A 26,067-nucleotide genomic window follows, 5' to 3' on the forward strand; every position below is an offset into this window, starting at 1 on the left:
TAGTGTAGCTGAAATTTGTCATTTTCATACTAAATTTTTAATACCTAGTTTGAATTTTAACTTCTAAAACAAAGTACATCGAATGAGCTATTGATGCCGGCAAGTCATCACACGACCATCTCATAATTATCTTGTTTTTTATCCAAACATTAAGGGGATATTTGTAGTCTTATTAAATAATGTTAGAAATTTAGGCATTTTAGTGTTTAATTTAATCGATAAAAATATGATCAAAATTGTGGTGGCATAGTGCACGTGTGCAATTTTACCGCTACTCGGACTAGTGATAAATATTGCAAATATCATGACTAACATATTGAAAATTAGAGATCGCGGATGAAGGTGGAGAGTTCGCCAGGGCTAGTTGGCTGAGTGCTGGTACGAACTGTTGCTGCTGCTACGCTGCGATGGTCTGTACGGTTAGATGGGCCGAGGATTGTTGTTGCAATTGGACAAATGGTTGTTGTAAGATGCTATTCGCAAGCACCTGCTGTAGTCTGTAGGCCTGTAGAGCTGGGTGTTCGAATCCCACAGGAGTAAATGATGGGAGGAACTGTGAAATAATAGCATTAGGAACAAGTGAGCACTGCAGAATAATGACTGCAGTTGTAGTGCTCAATGAAAGAGCAAGGAGCGCAAGGAAGGCAAATATCTTTGTAGCCATTGTTGTGAGGACATTGATAGTTCGTTTCACTTGGTATGTTTCTCAGCGTTATGGGCGATGGATTAACTATTTATTGGGGGGCTATTTATACAAGTGAGGGCTCATGTATATTTGTTTAGATTTTGGCTTTTTCCAAACAACAGATAAGCTATAGATGACATGGCACCTAGTCAATTTTGACATTTAGTTATTAATTTCGTTGGATTATATGGTCTGTGTATGGAAGACAATTTCCACTATGTACAAGGAAAATTTGTTGTTTTCTATCAAAGTTTTTTTTGATACAATAGAAATAACATGCATGATCACTTCACCTTTACACATGTTACAACCTTAGCCATGTCATAAATGTCTACTTTATGGACATGGCGAGTATGTAAAGTTATGACTTGCTCATGTGGATCAAAGCATTTATTAACAGACGTTCTTATAGTATTGTACTCATGGTTGAAGATAGCACGGTAGTTAGGTGAGAAGTTACTCAATGAATGAACAAATGCTAATGATCGATACTAAATAAAAATACCATTATGTACACATAGAAATTATAAAATTCGAATGCTTATAGCTAAACATGGTAGTTGGCCACGCACTCCCTCTGTTCCTTATTACAATTTATTTTTGAATTGTCTATACCCAATATTGTATAACTATCAGAAAGTTTTAAATAAACTTTGATAAGAAAAATCACTATCATGACATCTATCATAAATAATTCAATGAAAAAACTTGATGTTCAAAATTTTGGATAGATTTTTTAGAAATTAAGTGAAAGTTAGGGGAGTTAACTTAGCAAAAACCTAGGGCATGTAATAAACTAGAGTGGAGGAAGTATTTGTTCAACTATAGCTATTGATTCAAACTAATTTACATCTAGCTTTTATAAATGTCAAACTTAACTTGTTTCCATATAGAATAGACAATGACAAATTTGTGCAACTTTTCTTCCTTCCACTACCTAAAATACGAGTCTAAGCTTCAATATACAGACGAAGAGGACTGTGGACATCCTCCTAGCTATCTTACATATAAGTTAGAGCCCAAAGACATAGATCCTTACAAGCAGAAAGACAACATGATCAATAATCTAAACTGTTCTCAGCAGTGCTTCAAAAACCTTGAGAAAAGCTTGGCTAAGATGGGGTCAGGATTGATTTTTTCTGTCGTAAAACTACAACAACCTAACTTGAAGTTCCATGACAACACACTCCTTCATATACTGTTTTGCTAGAACAATATGCCTTGGGCACACATTCAATTCATCATAGTCTACGTAAAGATATTTTGGCTTTCCCTACACATGAGTTGAATCTTGTCCCAAAGAACATCAAGAACATTAGGCTGGTACGCTTAATTGCGAGGACTAGGCACAAATTCTAGGCTAAGATTATTCAATATGTCTAAAAGATTTAAAAAGAATAACTTCAATTGACTCCTAATCGAAACGAGGGAAAAAACTTTTCATGGATTTCGTTACTATTCCTTTTTTATTTATGAAGGAATTAATTGCATGACTTTATGAAATTTGTGTCATGGGTGCTCATTAGATATGATAAGGTATTCCTTCTATTTTTTATGAAACGTGAGTGTAGGCTATGGTGGTTCTAGTGTTTTGAGATATGCCTAGTAAACCATCATGTTTGTAATGAACTTAATTTTTGAGAATTGACATTTAAAATCATGCCATTTGTCACGTGCTACACATAGAAGGAATTTGAAATCCATTGGCCAAGAAGTTTCGTACTTCATTGTTACCAACATCTAAATTGTTACTGATAGGGTCTTCTAATTTAATGATCATGTTGTTGTTAACTTCATGGGCTCCAAATATTTCCCTACATGTTGTATTATAGGGTCATGCACAATTTGGGTTCTAGTTAAAAACATATGCACCAAATATTTACTAAAAACAATAACTAAGAGGTAAGACTTCGCGCGAACAACTTTGGATACACATATAGGTTCACTCATGAACTTATATTATGTTTTGTTTGGTATACGTGCACCTGATTTGAGTGGTCACGGTCAAATCATATGTGCCAATCACTTTCTCAAGAACATATCACAGATTCAAGTACTCAAGTACAAGTGCATACAGTCACATCTATCTTATAAACACAAAAGCAGACATCTAAACAAGTACATTCAAGCGGTTCAAGCTGGCACATCTTTGGCATGGTGAAGTAATGCGGTATTGTCTACATATTAACCAAGCATGTATCTTTAATTTTGATTTGATTTTTTCAAATGTATATACGAAGAACACTCTTAAGAAATAGACTCAAAATTATTCTCAAACAATATATTGATTATTTATTGGATGTTGCACACACCGATATGAGAGCTTTGTTATGAAGTACAACTCATATGTAATCTAGAAAATGGCACCTCCAACGATGGGTTGCTGCCATGACAAGGCAGGGTTCATCAAAGATATCTGATTGAATGGCAACAATTGTTGCTGTTGTAGGAAGGCAGCAGCCAATGGGTTAGCAGCTACCACTGGATTAACACGAAGCAGCTGTTGTTGTTGTAGGTATGTGGCAGTGTTCGTCATAGCGAGTTGGTTCAATGGAAGCAGCTGTTGTTGTTGCAAGTAGGCGGCTGGGTTCCTCAAGGCTAGTTAACTGAGTGCTGGTAGGATTTGTTGCAGCTGCTGTTGTTGCAAGTATGCAGCAGCGTTGGCCGTAACCAGTGGGTTGTATGCAAGTTGTTGTTGTTGCAGGTAGGCGGCAGGGTTCGCCAAGGCTACCTGACTGATCACTGGCAGGACCTGTTGCAGTTGTTGTTGCAGGTATGCAGCATTGTTCACTAGAGCTAGTGGGTTGGATGCAAGTAGCTGTTGTTGCAAGTAGGCCACAGGGTTCGCCAGGGCTAGTTGTTTGAGTGCTAGTAGGAACTGTTGCTGCTGCTGCGCTGCGATGGTCTGTACGGTTAGATGGGCCGAGGATTGCTGTTGCAATTGGGCAAATGGTTGTTGTAAAATGCTATTCGCAAGCGCTTGCTGTAGTCTGTAGGCCTGTAGAGCTGGGTGTTCGAATCCCATAGGAGTAAATGGTGGGAGGAACTGTGAAATAATAGCATTAGGAGCAAGTGAGCACTGTGGAATAATGACCGCAGTTGTTGTGCTCACTGAAAGAGCAAGGAGCGCAAGGAAGGCAAATATCATGGTTGCCATTGTTGTGAGGACGTTGATAGTTTGTTTCCCTTGGTATATTTCTGATAGCTCTCAGCGTTATGGGTGATGGATTAACTATTGATTGGGGGCCTATTTATACAAGTGAGGGCTCATGTATATCTATTTAGATTTTGGCTTTTTCCAAACAACGGATAAGCTATAGATGATATGGCACCTAGTCGATTTTGACATTTAGTTATTAATTTCGTTGGATTATATGGCCTATGTATGAAAGACAATTTTCACTATGTACAAGAGAAACTTGTTGTTTTCTATTGGAGTTCTTTCGATACAATAGAAATGACATGCATGATCATTTCACCTTTACGCATGTTACAATCATAGCCACATCATAAATGTCCACTTTATATACATGGCGATTATGTAAAGTTATGACTTGCTCATGTGGATCAAAGCCTTTATCAACGGACGTTCTTATGGTATTGTACCATGGTTGAAGATAGCACGGTAATCAGGTGAGAAGTTACCCAATGAATGAACAAATGCTAAAGATCGAGACTAAATAAAAATACCATTATGTACACATAAAATTTATAAAATTTGAATGGTTATAGCTAAACATGGTAGTTGCCACACACTCCCTGTGTTCCTTATTACAATTTATTTTTGAATTGTCTATACCCAATATTGTATAACCATCAACAAGTTTTAAATAAACTTTGATGAGAAAAAGCACTATCATGACATCTATCATAAATAATTCAATGATAAAACTTGATTGTCAAAATTTTGGATAGATTTTCTAGGAATTAAGTGAAAGTTAGGGGAGTTAACTTAGCGAAAACGTAGAGCATGTAATAAACTAGAGTGGAGGGAGTATTTATTCAATTATAGCTATTGATTCAAATTAATTTACATCTAGATTTATAAATGTCAAAGTTAACTTGTTTCCATATTGAATAGACAATGACAAATTTTATGCAACTTTTCTTCCTTCGACTACCTACAATACGAGTCTAAGCTTCAATATACAGACGAAGAGGACTGTGGCCATCCTCCTAGATATCTTACATATAAGTTAGAGCTCAAAGGCATAGATTCTTTCAAGCAGAAAGACAACATGATCAATAATCTAAACTGTTCTCAGAAATGCTGCAAAAACCTCAAGAAAAGCTTGGCTAAGATGGGGCCAGGATTGATTTTTTCTATTGTAAAACTACAGCACCCTAACTTGAAGTTCGATGACAACACACTCCTTCACATACTTTTTTGCTAGAACAATGTGCCTTGGGCACATATTCAATTCATCATAGTCTAGGTAAAGATATTTTGGCTTTCCCTACACATGAGTTGAATCTCGTCCCAAAGAACATCGAGAACATTAGGCTACTATGCTAAATCGCGAGGGCTAGGCACAAATTCTGGGCTAAGGATATTCTATATGGCTAAAGGATTAAAAAAGAATAACTTCAATTCACTCCTAATCGAAACGAGGGAAAAAACTTTTCATAGATTTCGTTGCTATTCCTTTTTTATTTATGAAGGAATTAATTGCATGACTTTATGCAATTTGTGTCATGGGTGCTCATTAGATATGATAAGATATTCCTTCTATTTTTTATGAAACGTGACTGCAGGCTACGGTGGTTCTAGTGTTTTGAGATACGCCTAGTAAACCATCATGTTTGTAATGAACTTCTTATCTTTTGAGAATTGTCATTTAAAAGAATGCCATTTGTCACATGCTACACATAGAAGGAATTTGCAATCCATTGGCCAAGAAGTTTCGTAGTTCATTTTTACCAACATCTAAATTGTTACTGAAAGGGTCTTATGATTTAATGATCATGGTGTTGTTAAGTTCATGGGCTCCAAATATTTCCCTGCATGTTGTATTATAGTGTCATGCACAATTTGGGTTCTAGTTAAAAAACATATGCACCAAATATTTACTAAAAACAATAACTAAGAGGTAAGACTTCGTGCGAACAACTTTGGACACGCATACAGGTTTACTCATAAACTTATATTATGTTTTACTTCGTATACGTGCACCTGATTTGAGTGGTCACAGTCAAAGCATACGTACCAATCACTTTCTCAAAAGAACATATCAAAGATTCAAGTACTCAAGTACAAGCGCGTACAGTCACATGTATCTTATAAACACACATTCGCACTAGTCGAGATTAGTGCGTTATTTGAAGTAGTAGATCATAGTAGATGAAGGTGGAGGTTAGCAGTGCAGTCCCTCGAACGGCCACCGAGAAGTAGAAGCTCCGATCTAAGGAAGGAGACAACTCCGCCAGGAATGCTCCGATCCGATGAAAACGAGCAGTCAGAAGGAGCCCGCAGGGATGAAAGTAAATATGCAGGATTAGAAACGGACAATCAATTGACATCAAATCATGTTAATGCTATAATGGACACAATTGATTTTCGTTATTCCTCCTGGATCTCTTCTGGCAAGACATGACATTTGTCACGTCATGCTTGCATGGCTCGGCGACGGCGCATGCGCGCACGCACGCATGTGTGGCACCCCTTTGCCCTTCCCCAACTTCTCTATAGGAGCTATTACAAACCACCTATTTAAGATGAGTTAATAAAATGTCAATCTAATCTGGAATTAAACCATTTATAATATAGAATTTACCACGGGTCCTAGAATTAATTATTATCAAATAGTATATGGGCCAAACCCATATAATATTCAACAAATAATGCTTGCACGAGTCACACGGCCAGTTTATAATAAAACCAATGATCAAAAGAATCATTTCATTCTGATGTGCGGTTGATTAGTGTAATAATCCACCTGATGCAAGCACCATCGTTTCTGGATCGGAATCTTGTGATCGATGGCGACAACAGTGATATGGTACCTGAGAGATATTATATAATGATCTTCATATGTAGTAGCTTCTGAATAGATACGTGGCACATACAATCAAAATAGTGTTAAATTCCTACCAAAAAGATTTGTAGGTTGAATTGGCATTCTGAGAATCTTATCTTATAGATGAAAGGTACTGAGTGCACAAGCAAAGGCTGGATGAGTTGCACGAACCATATTTTGTGGCAACCTACCGAGCTTCATCACCGGCAGTTAGAGCGTCCACATCTTGTTCTCTCCCGGTTTGACAAGATGGTGTTTTATTTTTGATATGTTGGTGTAGTCTATATATTGATGTCCAGTAGAATATGTATTTTTGTGACAGTGAATCAGTACTCAATGTGTGTGTGTGTGAACTGCATCACTGGAACGGGTGATCCAAAAAATTACAAGAGACGGGACTTACTCCAGAATGGATCATCCTGAGCATCTCCAAAGGCTTTGGTAAATTGACTTGGCATTTGTTGTTATTTGCAAACTCCCATAACAAAATGCAAACAATAAAAATAGGTCATCTCCAAGAGAATTGACATTTAGACTTGGCAAAGGATAAAAATAGGAGGTCTCCAGGCGCGCATGCTTTCCTCGCACGTGACTTTGCTCGCGCGATCGGGTTTGCAAAACCGTCCACAGCTTGACATTTTTGCCAAGTTTACTCCCTCATTTGCCAAGTTGCCCAAATTGCAAACTCCAAATGCAAAACCGTTGGATACCTCTTTTGGAGCTTTTTGGCAAATTACTCAAATGCAAACCTCAAGTGCAAAACCTTTGGAGATTATGGTTTTGTTTTGAAATGATTATCAAAAAAGGGGAAGTGGAATCCACTTTGTTGATGATCATAAACAACACGTAAAATCATACATGGATTTTTTTAGAAAAATACTTTGACTAGGATGTGGAATTCCAAGCCTACTGAAAGGAAATGCCCAAGCCGGACTGGGTGCATCAAATACTTGGAAGACAAGACATCGACTAGATAAGCTTAAAAGCCAAATAATTCAACATGATCCATTGGGATCCAATTAGATTCCTTATAACAAAATAGGAAATTGTATATACATTATGATCAATATTCCTTTTGTAACTCTACACCCCACCCCCTCCCTCGAACTATATAAGGGGAGGAACGTCTTATGCATCACATACCTTTGAACCCTCAACAAAATCATTAGTGACCCTATAAGCCCAAGCGCATGATGCAAGAGAAGCATTGTCCACTACACATATATAGAGTACTTTGTACCTGAACCAAAATGGATATGGGTCATCCTGTGTGCTACACTGCTACCCAATTAGATTCCTTCTTGTTGTTGTTGTTGTTTATAAGTATTTGCTAATGTTTAATAATCCCTTCATTTCACATTATAATACATTTTGGCTTGTCTAGTTATATTATTTTTCTGTGTATCTAGACTACAATGTGTATCAAAAGCTATATATTTAGAAAACTGAAAATGTCTTATAATGTTGAATGAAGGGAATACATCCAACCAATAAAGAATTACTTATAATAGATACTTAGTCCATTTATATAGTTATTGTAAACTTATTAATTATTATTTCTTCAAGAAATTAATCTATATATTTTTATCCATATTCATGTTTTCTTCCCATGGCACCTCTATATATTTTATGTGCAATTACTTTAAAACCTTACTATTAATCATAGTGGCTCTTGATACATCAAGTTCATCTATCTTATGAAGTCATGAATTTAAATTTTACTTTTTTCAAATTTTATTCTTATCGATTGCTATGGATTTTTCTCTTCTCATGTTAAGTTGGAACTCTTGTGCTTATTGTATATTTCATTAACTCTCCTTTTTGTACCTTTTTAAAATAATAATTTAAGATCGTAGAGTATGTTCTTAAGTACTACAATAGTAGAAGAAATTATGTGAAACATGCACCCTATATATTGCTTACGATAAGTCACAGAGCTTGAAGTGAGATATCAGATAGGGATAGCAGTGCTCACCTCAAGAGAATTTTAATATTTAAACTTTATAATGAACGATTTTTACTCTAAAGTATTTTTAAACATCTAGAAAAATATAGTAAGTCTCCCACACTTCTCAAGATGATTGAATTTTACTATCCATGAACCATATTTGAAGTTATCATTATACTATCAACAAAGACGTATCAAATATTTAGTTAAAACACATAAATATATGTATATATCTGAAGTAACAATCTATATAAATTGTATTTTGTCATTACTAATCTGGTTTTAAATAGTTTGTTAGTATCATTAGTATATGAGTTATTAAGAAAATATATTTATGTTATGAAACATAACATATTTATTTTATCGCATGCATGTTAGCACAACGCATATATTTTAATCAAATCTTACTATATTAGTATTGATAGAGGTGGGTGTAATATAGAAACATATACATGCTCTATTTGTTATCTAAACATTTTTTGTAATAGGAGATGTGTATAATTTAGATGTAGACTTGAGGGGGTATTTAATTTTTTTAAATAATTGTATGAAAATTAAGTTATGTAATTTTTCTAGTATTCTTTATCTTTTATTCAAAAAAATCCTTTCTTAAAAAGAGTGTATATCCTAGTAGTATTTTTCCATGTAAGTTGAAACTTGGCTTGCATCCTCACACTAAACATGTTGACTTTGTAATATAAAAGGATTATATGTGTGTACTATTAGTTATACATCATCATAGAGTGCAAAAAATTAAATTAATAAAATTGACATAATATAATGTTTCAATAAAATATATAAGTTTATTTAAAATAAATATATTATGATGGAGTGTTATTGATACATGGTTTGTTAAGTGAACAAATGTACATGTTTATTTGATATACATGGTGGAAATAACATTATAGTCAATTCATTCCAAGATTATAGAAGTATGTAATTAATTCAGATATGTATATATATATATAATACTTTATGGTATTGATTTGACTTTTGTAATAATATATATTACTGTTTAAAGGTATATACAAATATAAAGGTAATACCTTATATTATCTTTCACAATGACGTATATGAATAGGTTAAATAGAAACTTAGAATATTACTTTGAATAATCTTTCATATTGAGAAAGATGGATAATTTATAAAATCTTTAGGAGGTATTTTAAATTACCTTTTATAATGGTAGATGTGGGTAATTAGATACAAAGTTAGAGGATTATTTTAAATTATCTTTGATAATGACATAGTTGGATATTTTAGATGCAATGTTAGGGGGTTATTTTAAATTATGTTTCATAATGGCCAAGGTGGGTAATTTAGATTCAAATTTAGTGGGTTATTTAGAACTATTTTTCATAATAGATGTGGGTGATTTGTATACAAATATAGGGAGTTATTTTGAATTATCTTTTGTAATGTCAGAGGTGGGTAATTTACATGCAAAATAGGGCTACTTTATGTATTTTTCATGATGGTAGTGGTGGGTAACTTTTTAATAAACTACAATAGATCTAACGTCTAATATCCGTGATGATGATTAGAGTCGGCTAGATGTTTCTAATTATTATGAGATTTCTTGGATTTATCTTTTTGCCTAGCACTTCTAGCACTAATACATTGGCACACTATACAGGCGGTTGGTAACATATTTCTACAGGCGTTTTCCGGATCCGCCCGCGCTGGAGACCAGTAGAAATCGTCCATTTCCACAGACGGTCGCTTGAGAGCCGCCAGTAGAAACCTTTTACACAGGCGGCTCTCTTAGGGAACCGCCTGTGTAGAGCCGCATGTGTAAACCTATTAAAATATATATTATTTATTTATTTTTTAATTTATCTATTTATTTATTTATTATTTTATTGTTATTATTTAAATAAATTGATATTGGTTGGTCTTCTAACATAGCAACATGTAATTTAAATGCTTCATCTCATACATACATTTGTATACATCAAAGTTTGGTGCTCAAAGACATAAAGTTAATTACAAGAGTATATCCATCATCACACATCATATATATATATATATATATATATATATATCAAAGTTTGTTTCTGTCCTCTAATAACCCTCTTTAGTAAGTTTGAGCTTACTAATCTCTGTTAGCACTCGGAACTCTGGCCTGGATAATTGGCTTTCATCATCATGATATTTGCCTTCACGTGGAATGACATGCTAGAGCAGATGTCCTCAACTATGTTGTCTAAAGCACGTTCGTCCATGCGCTCCGTCGTCCCTTGCTTATATACCTGCAAAGAAAGTTTATAAACATTATATATTTTATGACTTCCAACTTTAATAGACTATTACTTATATTACCTTGTCAGGGTTCCTTGCATATTGTCCGTTTTCTCTTATGTTCTCGCACACGTAGTAGCCACAGAGGACAGATAACGGTGGTTGCTTCGTGCACTATATAACAGGAGAGTGGTTATTTAATTATGTATGATGGATCTAGTCTTGATAAATTATACATCCAAAATGACCTCTCCATCAGTACCTGTAAAACACCATTCATATGATCTAAGGGTTTACAAAGGATTTATCTAGGGTTTATTAGCTAGGGTTTATGGTTAAGCTTGAGATTAAAGGAAAAAACCTAAGTTACATAATTAAAAAATAATCTAAGTATAGCATAACTATATAAATACATCATTCATTATAAATAGATAGATGATGTGGAAGGTGATAATAAAAAACCTAACTACCATATAATTAAAAAAAATCCACAATTATCTCTCTACATAAATATACAAAGAACACACCATTGGTTTAATCTTGTAAAAACTAGCTAAATTGAGAAGCAAACATGTTGAGAGGCATTATCCAACCATATTAAGCAACCCCATCTAACCATATCAACAAATAAAGACAAGAAGCTAGCTATTCTTCTCTCTCACTCATAAAACATACATACATGTTGATAAATAAATTGAAAAAATTTATAAAGAGAGAGAGACATAAATTAGAAAACCTAAGTATAGCATAACTATATAAATACAACATTCATTATAAATAGATAGACGATGTGGAAGGTGACAATAAAAAACCTAACTATCATATAATTAAAAAAAATCAACAATTATCTCTCTACATAAATATACAAGAACACACCATTGGTTTAATCTTGTAAAAACTAGCTAAATTGAGAAGCAAACATGTTGAGAGACATTATCCAACCATATTAAACAACCCCATCTAACCATATCAACAAATCAAGACAAAAAGCTAGCTATTCTTCTCTCTCACTCATGGTGAAACCCTAGATCCAAAAAGTGGCTCAAATTGAGCTAGAATGAGCAAATTGAGGCAATAGGGACATAAACTAACCTCTTTTAGCAACCTCCTTCCAGAAATGAAGATCAAAACCTCCCCCTTGTATTTTGAGAAACCTGGAACTCCAAAATCGCCCCCAATGGAAGGTGGGTGCGAGATACTGTGTTCTGGTCGGGGAGGAAGAAGGGGTATTTATACAGAGATAACACAGGCGGTTGCTTAAGTCAACCGGCTATGATAAACTGTTTCCACAGGCGGTTGACTTAAGCCAACTGCCAGTGTAAATGCTCCATTTACACTGGCGGTTGGCTTAAGTCAACCGCATGTGATAAACGTTTCCACAGGCGGCCGAAAATCTCTAACACCGTCTTATTTATACCACAGACGCGTCGTAACTGGAACCGCCTGTGGTAGAAAAAGAGGGCGCCAGCTATGAGCCTGTTTCTACTAGTGTAGTGAGAATTAACGTGGTGTCTCTGTTGAGGCCTCTAGCTAATTAGTAATACTAAGTTAAGATTGTTTGGCTATAGAAAACAATTATATAAATTTCTCCAGTGAGATCTTCTATTCATTATACTAGCTGGTTATATAAAATCATCTCCTTAAATCATCTTAAAATTCAAGAACCTAAAGTATAGCAACTCACATTATTTTTTGTTCTCGAATGTAAAGGACGATCGCGTCGACCATCCTCCGTTTATCGAAAAAAAGGCACAATCATATAGCGTGTTTACTATTTATTAAACTAATCGAATTTATATCTAGTCCCCAGGATGATGGCCAATGCCACCTTGCCAAGTCCAACGCACGGAACATGCAGCACGTAATCTGTTGACGAATGAAAGCGACCGAGAGCGAATCTGAGATCCGCGTGCCACATGCCAGCCAGCTTGTTTCGTCTGACACGGCTCCCTCACAATAATGCTGCAGTAGGCATGCAGTGGACACCTATGCTCTATAGGTCCTGTTTAGGCCTGGTTTAGATTAATTTTTTTTGGATTTTAACAATATAGTCTTTTCGTTTTTATTTGACAAATATTGTCCAATTATAGCTACACTTAAAAGATTCGTCTTGCGATTTACAGGCAAACTGTGCAATTAATTTTTTTTATCTATATTTAGTGCTCTATGCATGTACTGCAAGATTTGATATAATGGTGAATCTTGAAAAGTTTTTTAGTTTTTTATGAACTAAACAGGCCCAAATTTAGCAAAATTAGTTCTAAATTTTCTTTCAAAATTTATTAAAATTTTCTATCGTATCGAATCTTTCAACATATGCATTAAACATTAAATATAGATAAAAAAAGATAATTAATTATATAGTTACCTATAATTTATGAGATGAATTTTTAAATATAGTTAGTCCATGATTAGAGCATCTCGAAGGGCTTTCCATTCTCAGCTTTGCATTTCAGGGGATTTGCAAAGTTGCAAATGAGTTTGCAAAGTTCCCAAAGGGGGGGATCTCCAACCGTTTTGCATTCTCATCAAGTCCTTTCCCGAAATTTTTTCCCACGCGCCATCCGGCCAAAAAATTTCGCGCGCAGTGCCAGATCGCGATGAAGATGTTGTGTGGCGGCGGCGAAGGGAGCTGTCGCGCGATGAAGAAGCCGAGCGATGAAGAAGCCGCGCGATGAAGAAGTCGCGTGGCGGCGGCGGAGGGAGATCGCGGGGGGGAGATAAATCGTGCGGGAGTCCTTTGGCGCGCCGAGTCGGGCAACCGCGATGCCGCCCAAAATATTTCGCGCGAGGGGACCGAGCGGCCTACGTGGCGGACCGAATTCCTTGCGAATCCCAAATGCAAAGCCTTGAGGAGGTTTGCATATATGCAAAGTTTCCACCTCTATTTGCAAACCTTACCAAATTGCAAACCTCATTTGCAAAGCCATTGGAGAGGTGTTTTCTACTCTTTTTTGCAAATTGGGCAATGCAAAGTTGATTTGCAAAGCCCTTGGAGATGCTCTTAAACAATAATTATTAAATACAAATAAAAATTACAGTAGCCAAATCTATTTTTTTTAAAACTGAACAAGGCCTATATAAACAGTCCAGCTCGCCGTAGGGCGTAGGCTAGCGTGCAGCTTCAGACCGGAGCACGAGATCCGAGAAGCTACCGCATCTGTGAAAGTGATCTCTCCTTGCTCTTCGGTGCTCCTAGCTAGCAGTTCAGTCCACTGTCCACTCAACCCACCATGGCCAGCAGCGGCACGAACGCCACCGGCGACGGGACGGTGCCGCAGCCACCGCCGTCGCAGGGGAGGCTCATCACCGTTCTGAGCATCGATGGCGGCGGCATCCGGGGGCTCATCCCTGCCACCATCATCACCTGCCTCGAGACCAAGCTCCAGGTAGTATATTATCTACTACCTATGATGACGAGCATCAGCAACAGACACAGAGCCAGGAACATCGTTATATATATTAATGGCGCACTGTTTGTGATCGCAGGAGCTGGACGGGCCGGACGCACGCATCGCCGACTACTTCGACGTGATCGCCGGGACGAGCACCGGCGCGCTGCTGACGTCGATGCTGGCGGCGCCCGACGAGAACAGGCGGCCGCTGTTCGCCGCCAAGGACCTCACCACCTTCTACCTCGAGAACGGCCCCAACATCTTCCCACAGAGAAAGTACGTACTAATTAAGCTCGCCGCCGTTCACCATCGATCTTCCGACGTTGATTCGATTGTAGCTGCTGATGCTCCGGCGATCAGGGTGGGGTGGCTGACGCCGGTGGCGAACCTGATCGGCACGATGAGGGGTCCCAAGTACGACGGCGTGTTCCTGCACGACAAGATCAAGAGCCTGACGCACGACGTGCGGATCGCGGACACGGTCACCAACATCGTGGTGCCGGCGTTCGACGTCAAGTACCTGCAGCCGATCATCTTCTCCACGTACGAGGCCAAGACCGACGCGCTGAAGAACGCGCACCTCTCCGACATCTGCATCAGCACGTCGGCGGCGCCGACCTACTTCCCGGCGCACTACTTCACGACGGAGCCCGCCGGGCCCGGCGACGCGCGCCCGCCGCGGGAGTACCACCTCGTCGACGGCGGCGTGGCGGCCAACAACCCCACCATGATCGCCATGTCCATGCTCACCAAGGAGGTGCTCCGCCGGAACCCGGACTTCAACCCCGGTAAGCCCACCGAGTACCGGAACTACCTCGTCATCTCCGTCGGGACAGGGTCCGCCAAGCTCGCCGAGAAGTACACCGCGCCGCAGTGCGCCAAGTGGGGCCTCATCCAGTGGCTCTACGAGGGCGGGTTCACCCCCATCATCGACATCTTCTCGCACGCCAGCGCCGACATGGTCGACATCCATGCCGCCGTGCTCTTCGAGGCCCTCCATTGCGAGAAGAATTACCTCCGCATTCAGGTAATAACTAAAATTAACCGAGACGGTCGACCTATATATGTAAATGTAAATGGCGTATGTATTCATCATTTATATATATTATTAGTAGGTCATATGGAATCAGAAAGTATATATATATATATTGGATGTAGGACGATTCTCTGACGGGCCATGCGTCGTCGGTGGACATCGCGACGAAGGAGAACATGGAGGCACTGATTGGGATCGGGAAGAAGCTTCTGAAGAAGCCGGTGGCGAGAGTGAACATCGACACGGGGATGTACGAGCCCGTCGCCGGCGAGGGCACAAACGAGGACGCGCTTGCGCGCTTCGCCAAGATGCTCTCCGACGAGCGGAGGCTACGCCAGGCCAACCTCAACTCCTACTAGCAGGCACTAGCTAGCTATGTTGGTTCTCTGTTGTATGTCGTTGGTGATTGCAAATAATTGAGCACAGTGAATAGCTGGGAGAGCTAGTAGTTCATGTCCTTGCTGGTGTGTTTGTTGTAAACAGTGCCCCATCTATAGTCGCATCATCTGTGTTGTCGCTCTCTAACTTTGGTATGGTCCCCAGTGCATATGTATGACGATCGTTTATAATTGTCAAAAAATTTTTGAGAAATTAAAAATATTATGTAGTATACTCCCTCCATATCCGTACGTAACATAAAGGAAGTCGTTTTGGAGATCAACACGGTCTGCAAAAATAACTGTGACCGTTACTTTTTGTTAGAAAATATTTGTAAAATATAGTTAATATATATTTTTGTAAAATTGCATTTTGAGATGAATCTACTTATATCAGTTTTCATAATTTTAAACTCAACTCAAAAGAATTTATTTATAGTTAAATTTTAAAATGTTTGACTTAAGACAATTTTAAAACAACTTTTTTAGGATCATGGAGGGAATAATTTACTTTGGAAATGCAAGATGGCTTTTCATGTTGGCTCCAAATATACTTTTTATTGCTTTTTTCAATGTTAATAAAAGTTTAATTTGTTGTGCTTAAGGTGGAATCTATTCTGGACCACAGTTAGGAAGAATAAGAATTATAGAAGTTTATTTGCATATTGGATTGCTTGAAATATCGAATAATCAAGAACTTGATCTGTACCGAAAACATTGTAATTTTATCATATTTTTAGTTTCACCAAATTTATAAATAAAAGGTGACCTGAATGGACCTTAGTTGGTTGAGCCTTGTGGTGGAACCTGCCATCCATATTCTTTCATGTGGGCTTACTAGACAACGACATGCATGCAACTTAACTGGTTCCTATCTATCAACCATGACATGGATTGTGAATCGACATCTCGAAACCTATAACAAAAAGACTTTTCATATCGCCCAATCTCTTGTCCATTATGGTAGTTGCTACATTGATATTACTGGAGGAACCGTGATCGAATAAGCGACGCTAACCATAGATCCCCAAAGAATCAGGAGTAGGGGGCAGCTCAAAAGCTCACCATCGTGGACTTGCTCAATCTAAAAGTCGCGACAGATGGAAAGCATGATAACGACACTAATTTGGGCCAATAGTTAGAAGATCAAGGATGACTCAAATGGATGTGAATGAATGGATGAAGGTTGACCGCCAAGATTCTGGTGGCTGCCTAGCCTAGCCAATAGCCCAGGGGTGTGGTGCAGCTAGGGTCCTAGCCAGCCAGCCTCGCTTGGCCATGACTATGTGACCAACCCAGCGCAACAGACTAACAAGGGGGCAACATAGCTTATGGGTGTAGGAGAAGGGCAGGGGTGCTCTAGTTAGAGAGAGAGAGAGAGAGAGAGAGGACACAAGGCCAATGTGGATCTAATGAAGGAGAAGAAAAGATAGCATCTACTAGTGGATGGTAGCACATTAGGGAGGAGAGGGAATAGGGGAGTTGGCTATTGGGTGGGAATGAAGAGGATGAAAAGACGACCAACATGAGGGAGGAAGTTAGAGGCGCCTGTTTTGAGGGAGAGGAGCAAATGAAGCCATGGGGATCTTCTAGTTGGGGAAGTGTGTGATTGTTTTGTATTGTTCACATATTTTTCACAAAACTGATGGTGAAAATGATTAGCACTGCTAGTTTTAGCTAGCTAGAAAACTTGTGATCAAGACCCCCTTAATTTTATATGCCAATTCATGACACGAGCAAGCACTTCATAATTATTTTCACCACATGTTCCAACAGCCACTATGCACACCTACTTATAAACTAGCCGTAAAAACTTACTAGAGCGGTTTTAGATCAATTGTTGATGAAGCATCTATTGCAAAAATGGTTTATGTCATAGTAGTGAATAAGCAAGAATGTTGCCACTAACTCAATCAACAAGAAAATACACCACACTCTCAACAACTTTCTCACTCTTCGGTCCATGCTTTCAAGTAGGTTGGTGATATGGACTCTCAAAACCTTATATGTTGGTCTAACTCACCATCAACAACTAAGGCAAAACTTAATAACCCACACAATCACATAGGGACCGGCATGTACCAAATTCAAATTGGACTAAGATATCAAAATTAAGCCACTCAAATTGGGAACTCGGGATTGGAATAGGGTTCTTATAGGTGAATGTTGGTGTCATGATGTAATAAGAGAAGGTGGAGGGAGGACCAGGTCATTGAAGCAATAAATGAGCGCAAAACCAAAGTACAATTCAAACATCTCTACCAAATGGACGCAAATAAAACATGAACCCACAAACCACCACCTCACCACTCAACCACATAGACGCCAATTATACTTGAGTTGGGAATTTAAAAGTATAAAGGAGCCAAATGTTCAATTTCATAGATCAAGGACCTAGACAAGAATGATTACATAGTTTAGGGACCACTCGTGCATTTTACTCTTTGTTGGTTGGTTCTTTCGATATGGGAATTGTAACATCGTGCAACCAAATCCATTTAAGCCTAGTTCCAACATAGAATGAGTTCATGTATAGCACCTCTCTTACAGTTTTACCATTGCTTCGCATAAAACAGTTAACTATATGTGCTACATTTGGAATATTAGGATTATAAGGTATCCAAAACCTATTCATTAGACAACCCTGGTGGGATAGTTCCATTAGAAAACACCAATTATTAAACCACAGAGCCAAAGTTGGATCACAAATAGACCAAGGTACTGAAATCAGGTGAACAAATACTCAAGATATCCCTTTGTGCCATGGTCAAGTGATATCTTGCCCAGCTAGGGCACTAACTTTGAAAACCATATGTAAGATCATAGCATCCAAGTTTTGTTTATATCTTAACTCTACATAGAATGGGCCCACATATGCATTTACCTCTCTCAAACTTTCGTCCTCACTTCATATAAGATATTAAGTTTGAAATAACAAGCATTATAAGCTAGCTTAAATCTAATTAGACTATTAAAACAAGACCAATTCTCATAACACAACAAATGAGAGACTAGGAGAGGCAATTGTGACTTGGATATAGAGTTTTGAAGTGAGTGGGCTGATTAAGCTTTAGCCTTTTTTTTACGCCGGCCTCCTAAGGAACCCACCTCTAAAAATAGATTCTATTTTCATAAGGACATCTTAGAAGGCTTTTCTCTGATAATTAATTTATAATTAATTTATAGAGACAGATCTGTCTTAAAAAATAAACCGTCCATCTCTCAAAATAAGTAGCTATTTTGAGAAATAGATACAAATTTTGACCGCTTCTATAATTAAAAAGTTGTCTCCTAAAATCAAATTTGTGATGGTGTTGTAGTTGATAAATCTTTGTTTACAAGTTGTTCAGAGACTTAAATATTTATTTTAACTTCTCATATTTTGATATTCATTTTTTGTAATATTTAAACAATCTCAGATTAATATAATTGGACAATAAAGTCGAAGCAAGGTCGGAAAGTGAGTAAGCGAGAGATTGTGAGAGTATAGCCTGTGAGAAAACTTGTGATATTTCATTCTATACAGGAGTATTAGGATTACAAAACGACAAAACATATAGTATGACAATACACTCTCTACAGGAGTATAGGAAGACTAGTAGATAAACCATAAATCTAAAACAAAGGACAGATTGATTGGTATATGTCGTTTAATTTTCTTCATTAGTAAGATAAGATAGCGACAAATCTGAAACAATAAATCAAACTTATTTGTCGACTTTTGCAACACAACTACACATCTCAGTAGGACTATAAATAATGACAAAGGACAACAATGATTGGTAGCCTCATGTTGAATTCAAGACATTGATCGACGATTGAGGAACTGCCAAATAAAAATGGATAATTATTTGGGCATCATAGGGATGGATCCAAATATGAAGCACAAGTGATCACAAGTGGAGATGTCTGGGTTTTGGACATCTGACGTCGCAACTTTCTCGAAAACGATTGAATTTTTTACCATAGCCTACACATGTGTCAATATGAAGCCTCGTCAAGTTTCGTGATTTTCTGACTTCGTATAGATTTAATATAATTTTTAATCATTTTTTTGAAAAGTGGCTCATCATGTCACGCGTAAAAGATACGCGAAATTTGATTCGAGTTTGTGCATAAGACTACAGTGAATTATTTCATGCACCTGCAGTTCAAATTATAACAGCGGGAAAATTACGACGAATTGAAATAAATTCAAGAAATATATATAAAAAAGTGAAATTTGTGCTAATTTTTAAAATTGTGTTTAAAACAATGTAATTTGTGCCCACAAAAAGATTTGACACAAAATCAAAAAAAAATTCTTTGACGAGGGCTAAGCATGGCCCTCGGCAAAGAAATTTGTAAAAAAAATAAAATAAAAATCCTTTGCCGAGGGCCTGACGGTTGGCCCTCGGCAAAGGCTGACGGGGCTCGGCTGACGTTACTGAACGCACCAAAATTGCCGAGGGCGTCTTTGCCGAGGGCTTTTCTTTGCCGAGGGTCTCAGCTGGCGGCCCTCGGCAAAGAATGTCTTTGCCGAGTGCTCGAGATTTGGCCCTCGGCAAAGAACGCGTTTCCAGTAGTGTTAGTAGAACTCCAAGAGATTATTAGTTAAAAAAGAATTCCAAATTCACTAATTTACCTATTCTCAATGAAAAAATAGGTAGGGGATAATTCTCCAACTGATTCGGTCAAAAAAAATATAGAGAGGATGCTACAAACTTAAAAAATCACATAAACAGAACCTTGTGGATTCAAAAAGCCAGAAATTAAACAAGTATTAGTAGTAGTTTATATATTTTGACTCGATGTCATTTCGCATCAATAGATGCACTACGTACTCTCTCTATGTCCGGGAACAATAGGCTATGCCAACTCAGAATTCTGAAACATAACATGCTAATGCTAAACCCATCGGCTGCAAAGTGCTCTTTTGTTTTAGGTGGGCAGTGATGTTTGAAGCTTTCTTTACCTGATATTGTGGGGCGGCCTTGTTGTCCTTGCTATTAAAATATGACCGAAAGTTATTTAAATTTCGATGTGACTCATTTTGACACACTCAAAACATGCATTATTCGTATATGGTTTCCAGGAGAAACAATCCATCATCACCAAGAGAAACGTTTTATACATTAATTATTCATAGCTTTTCAAACAAACAAGGCTGTAGTACTCCAGCTTTTATTCTCCACGTACATATCAGAAGCTAGCTCATGTTCGTAGCATCCAACGATCATCCTGCAGGAATATAATCGCCGTCATCAAGCACGTACGAACCACCACAAGCAGCTCTCCGTTAGGAAGGAGCCTTGTTCTCGCTAGGAAGGAGGATTAGGCTGGCATTTTTTGCCTGCAAAATTAACATGCATCTTAATTTCAGAGAAACCAGTTTCCATGAGAAGTTGATGTTTCGAGATGTCGCGAAACTGAAACTTGCCTCGGCTGGCATGGGTTCGCCCTTAAGAAATTGCTTCAACAGGAAGAGCGCCTGCTCCGGACGGTGTAGGGGAACCTCGTGCCCGGCGCCACGGACGGTGACATATGTCAGGCCTTCATACTCCATCGTCCAGCCTCCAACCTAATACATATATTTCAACCACAGCATGTAGTTATAATATGCCCAAACGGAAACAATATCTATAAGAAACTCAGGGTTCAGAGATAGAACGAAGCTTATTATGTATTTTCTCTTGTTCTCGATCGACACTCGACTGACCTCGGTTGAGACCATGTACCAGGGGTACCAGCTAGTTTTAACAGGAAGGCTCAGGGCAGCAAGGGAGCGTCTGGTCGCACTCAGCGGCACTACAGTGTCTGTGTCACCACTGCAAACGCACCATAAAAAAGAAGAACATGTAGTTTAGTTTCTTGCAGAGATATTGATGAGTAAACTCAGTAAAGAAAGTGACACTAGCTCCAGCCTCCAGCATGGTATATATGCAGGCAGCTTATTACCTGAAGACCCACACCTTGAGGCCACCTTCAATGAGCTCTCTGTAGATGGGCAGCATGGAAGTGGCTGCGTCTGTCCAGTTATCAAATAGCAAGTTGCTGCAGGAGGATAAACAAAAGCAATATGGGTTTCATTCACCCATGACAATCCAATTCAGTGCCTACAATACTATCTCTTATGCAAGTAAAAAACGCGGACGGTGAAAAATTAAATATGGGTCATCACCTGCATACAACCCATGGGTACTCCATGCTGCCACTAACGTTGGCATGCATGGCCGTCTGCACCTCGGGGAGGTTCAAGTACTTTGTCGAGTAAAAGGCCGTGCACGGATCGTAGGCAGGCAGCATCATCAATGGCTGAAAACCACCGTCAATGCAATGCAAGATCATCGTCGTCGTCAGGTAAATGAATGAAGTAATGCAATGAGGCAATAATGAAACTAGCTAGCTAGCCAGCCCTACGTTCATGGCCAGCCAGCGAGTTTGGCATGGCTCCTCACGAGAGGCTCCTTTAGAAGAGCCAGAACCGTTTTGGATAATTTGTGGTTTCGTCAAAACGGTTCCGAATCATCAGTTTAAAAAATGTTTGATATGACTCCTCTAAAGGAGTTAGAGCCGGAACCGGAGAGAAGTCCTGCCAAACAAAATCTAAATGTGTATAAGAGACAATGAAACTAACGTGGGGGCGGCTCTGGAGTCTGTGCGCGTAGGGGCTCCCCTTGTCGCATGGCGGCGTGTAGATGCTGTAGCCGTCAATGTGGCCTTGCTCCTCCAGGGCCTTGTCCCAGATCTTCCTGCACTCAGGCGTGACGTGGATGAAGGAGCTCCCGGGGCAGACCTTGAGCCCGGTGTCCAGGGTCTCGTCGGCGATGAGGCCGTGGTGCCACCAGAACTCGAACATGCCGACCATGTCAGCGCGGTCGTCGGTCAGCCCGTTCCCGACCTGGAATTGGAATGAATTAAATCGATTTAAATTAAAGGTGAATTTGTTTTTCAGTAAGTCATATAAATGCTGTACGTTGTGTGTGTGAGATCAGAAATGTTTATATATATATATATATATATATATATATATATATATATATATATATATATATACCATGAAACCCTTGAGGTTAATGACAGGCTTCTCTACGCCGATGTTGTTCCTGTACACAAGCTGGGAGAGCTGAGGAACGTAGTGACCTGCAGGTTAAATTAATACTTGACGAATTAAATAATGCACAACACTATATATATGTGTGTTCTTGTACTTTGTACAAACAAACAAATCTTTTTTCTCCAAATTAACAGTCTGGTAGACTGACAAAAATAAATGATTCTACTGACCTCCGTAGCTCTCGCCGGCAATGTAGAAATCGCGGTACTTGTACTGAGGGAATCTCTCGAACCATTTCACCAGGAACGTGTACGAATCATGGGCTGTAAAACAAAATTATAACGCATGAGTACTGAGATTATTCACTACAACCTTCAGAACTGATTTACTATATATAACATGGGTACGTATTCACGTAGTACCCGTTGAGATGTCGCCGGCGACGAGTAAGTCGGAGCTGGTATTGCTGTAAGAGAACCCTGCACCGGCCGGCGCGTCCAAGAACAGCACGTTCGCCACTGCATGCACGCGCGTAACATTTACATGCATATATGCATGTGGAGCTTCATTTCACTACACTGACGATAGCTCCGAGTATTTCTTTTTCCAATTTAATTGACGACGAAGAAAAAGGAGACAAGCATGCTTGCCAATCTACATACATACATACGTACGTACGTACGTACGTACGTACGTACGTACGTACGTACATACATACATACATACATACATACATACATACATACATACATACATACCTACCTACCTACCTACCTACCTTTGTTCCATGCGTACTCGTTGAGCAGAAGCCTGTGGCCGTCGGTGTGGACGCGGAACGCGCCGAGCTCCTCCATGGCACCATAGCCGACGGAGGAGCACCCAGGCCCGCCGTTGAGCCAGAGGAGGAGCGGCGCGGTGTCCGGGTCCTCGACCTCGCCGCGGTCGGCCTCCTGGAGCCAGTAGTAGAACGCCCGGCCGGCGTGCTCGTCGACGGTGACGTAGCCGCCGTACATGTCGAACGCCACGCCGTCGTTGGGCTGCCCCGGCAGGGCACTGATGCGGTCCTCCTCAAACGACGACGACGACGACGACCCTCGTGCCAGTGCCGGCAGGAGGAGAAAGCTGCCGGCGGCTAGCGCTAGGAGGAGCGTTGCCGTCGCGGCACGCCGTGGAGAGCTGTACTGGCCGGAGGAGCTCATGTTTGCTATTGCTCTAGCTAGACTGAGCTGCTTATTAGTGCATGGAGAAGGAACAGCAAGGTTCACTTATATACACGGGGGAGGGGGCGATAGATAATAAGCATATATAAGGCTGATTGATTAACGCACGCGCGCGGCATGCGTGAATTGTCTATACATGTATGAGTTAGAGCAACTCTAACAGCTTGGCTATTTTTGTTGTGGAGGCTATTTTAGAATTTGCAAAGCAAAAAGTAGACTCCAACAGTTTTGCTATCTGCTTTTGTAAAATAGAAAGTTGGCTATCCCTTGATTTTCGGTGGCTATATATAGCCAACCAATGACACTAGCTAGTTGATTTTGTAAAATAACAAGGCTGTTGTAGATCTCTTTTTTTAAAGAAGTTTTCTATTTTACAAAATGGCTAAACAATAGAATTTGGCTAGCAATTTTAGCCAAGCTTTTGGAGTTTCTCTTACGACGCCATTTTTTTGATAGTGGCCTTGTTTAGTTTCGAAATTTTTTTGTTTTTGGTATCGTAGCATTTTATTGTCTAATCATAGACTAACTAGGTTCAAAAGATTCATTTCACGATTTATAGGTAAATTTCGTAATTAGTTTTTGTTTTCGTTTATATTTAATGCTCCATACATTTGTCAGAAGATTCGATATGACGGAGAATGTTGAAAAGTTTTTGGTTTTTTGGGTGAACTAAACAAGGCCAAAATGTCACATTGCTTTCTTAAAAGCTGAGGTAAAACTCTTTTAAAAAAGTATATTATATATAGATAGAAAATGGACGACGTACGTTTAGCAGACAAAGAGAGACTACGACTAGCAGCTTGTGAATTGTGATTGGGGGCTGCTGTCACCGTACCAGCTTTGTATGTAGCCATGCGTAAATTGGCTCGTAATTAACTGCAGGGTGCATCGAGAAACTATGTAAGGGCTTGTTTACTTCCCAAAAACTACCAAAAATTTTCAAGTTTCTCCGTCACATCAAATCTTACGGTACATGTATAAAACATTAGATATAGGTAAAAATAAAAACTAATTGTATAGTTTAACTGTAAATCACGAGATGAATATTTTAAACTTAGTTACTTCTTCATGATTGGACAATATTTACCAAATAAAAACGAAAATACTACAACACCCAAAAATAAAAGTTTTTGGAACTGAACAAGGCCTAAATACTGGCACAGCTTTATTGTCCAGGCCGGGACGTCCGTTACATGATGCGCACGCTCGTGTACGGTGGTTACACGTGAAATATGCATGGCCACACTTGTGCCAGCGCGGCCGTGGAGCATATGGATCACGATGGCCCTGCTCCTGGCGCGCCCTGGGTACTTTGCACCTTATTTGCTTTCTAATGTGTGCATCTCCTGCAGTCGTGGGTCACGTGTTGGCCAAATAATGTTTTGTCTGGTTTCGTTCGTTTCATCCCTGGCAGGATCCTGGATCTCAGTGTGCCTTTAAGCGCTGCTGTTTGCACGACAAACAACCCTGCCTGTCCTTCATTTCCAAAGGCAGCTCAATTATATGGGCCACCTTTGTACTCAATCAGAAAAATATATACGTGGGCCACCTTATTATTGTAGATGACGCGAGTGTCGTGTAGCTACAAAGCACAAGGTGAGTTTAACTTTGATGAATGGGTGACCTTGAGTCAACAAGCTAAAGCTCACACAGCCTTGGTCTTCTTGCATCCAAGTGAGGGAGGATATTTTGAGAAAAGTAGATTTTTTTTATTGCATTAAACATACATGTAGATTAGAGAGAAATTTGTGGTGATTATGGGATTAGAAGTTACAGTGGCAAAGCTAGGATTTTTATGGAGTCTGGGCGAGATGCAACATAGGCCTTGTTTAGTTCTCAAAAAAATTTGCAAAATTTTTCAGATTTTCCGTCACATCGAATCTTTAGACGTATGTATGAAGTATTAAATATAAACGAAAATAAAAACCAATTACACAGTTTGATCGGAATTGACGAGACGAATCTTTTGAGCCTAGTTAGTCCATGATTGGACAATATTTATCAAATACAAACAAAATTGGTATTATTTACATTTTGCAAAATATTTTGCAAGTAAACAAGGCCCTAAGGACCTATTTGGTAGGGCTCTGGCTCCTCATATGGAGTAGCTCT

General features: G+C 39.0%; 2 protein-coding genes and 1 pseudogene across 3 annotated transcripts; 1 reads left to right on the forward strand and 2 right to left on the reverse strand.

Annotated features, from left to right (window-relative positions):
• Window positions 2,954-3,895, reverse strand: LOC8079098 (annotated as a pseudogene).
• Window positions 13,983-15,847, forward strand: LOC8079099 (patatin-like protein 2). Its single transcript, XM_002449808.2, has 4 exons — window positions 13,983-14,280; window positions 14,381-14,562; window positions 14,647-15,313; window positions 15,445-15,847. Exons 1-4 carry the CDS (start codon window positions 14,125-14,127, stop codon window positions 15,679-15,681), a joined length of 1,242 nt encoding a protein of 413 aa, XP_002449853.1. The 5' UTR covers window positions 13,983-14,124; the 3' UTR covers window positions 15,682-15,847.
• On the reverse strand, window positions 20,787-23,995 carry LOC8066733 (P-(S)-hydroxymandelonitrile lyase-like). 2 transcript variants are annotated; one of them, XM_021460933.1, is made up of 10 exons: window positions 23,514-23,995; window positions 23,158-23,214; window positions 22,966-23,058; window positions 22,736-22,821; window positions 22,316-22,579; window positions 21,860-21,993; window positions 21,637-21,732; window positions 21,398-21,506; window positions 21,119-21,259; window positions 20,787-21,031 (listed from the first exon to the last, which is right to left on the reverse strand). In XM_021460933.1, exons 1-10 carry the CDS (start codon window positions 23,932-23,934, stop codon window positions 20,978-20,980), a joined length of 1,455 nt encoding a protein of 484 aa, XP_021316608.1. In that variant the 5' UTR covers window positions 23,935-23,995; the 3' UTR covers window positions 20,787-20,977. The 2 variants fall into 2 exon arrangements, with proteins under 2 accessions (XP_021316608.1, XP_002451122.1); XM_002451077.2 differs by having other exon boundaries at window positions 23,158-23,253; window positions 23,514-23,994.

This window comes from Sorghum bicolor, chromosome 5 (assembly GCF_000003195.3).
Source record: "Sorghum bicolor cultivar BTx623 chromosome 5, Sorghum_bicolor_NCBIv3, whole genome shotgun sequence".
In the NCBI taxonomy this organism is placed as follows: domain Eukaryota; kingdom Viridiplantae; phylum Streptophyta; class Magnoliopsida; order Poales; family Poaceae; genus Sorghum; species Sorghum bicolor.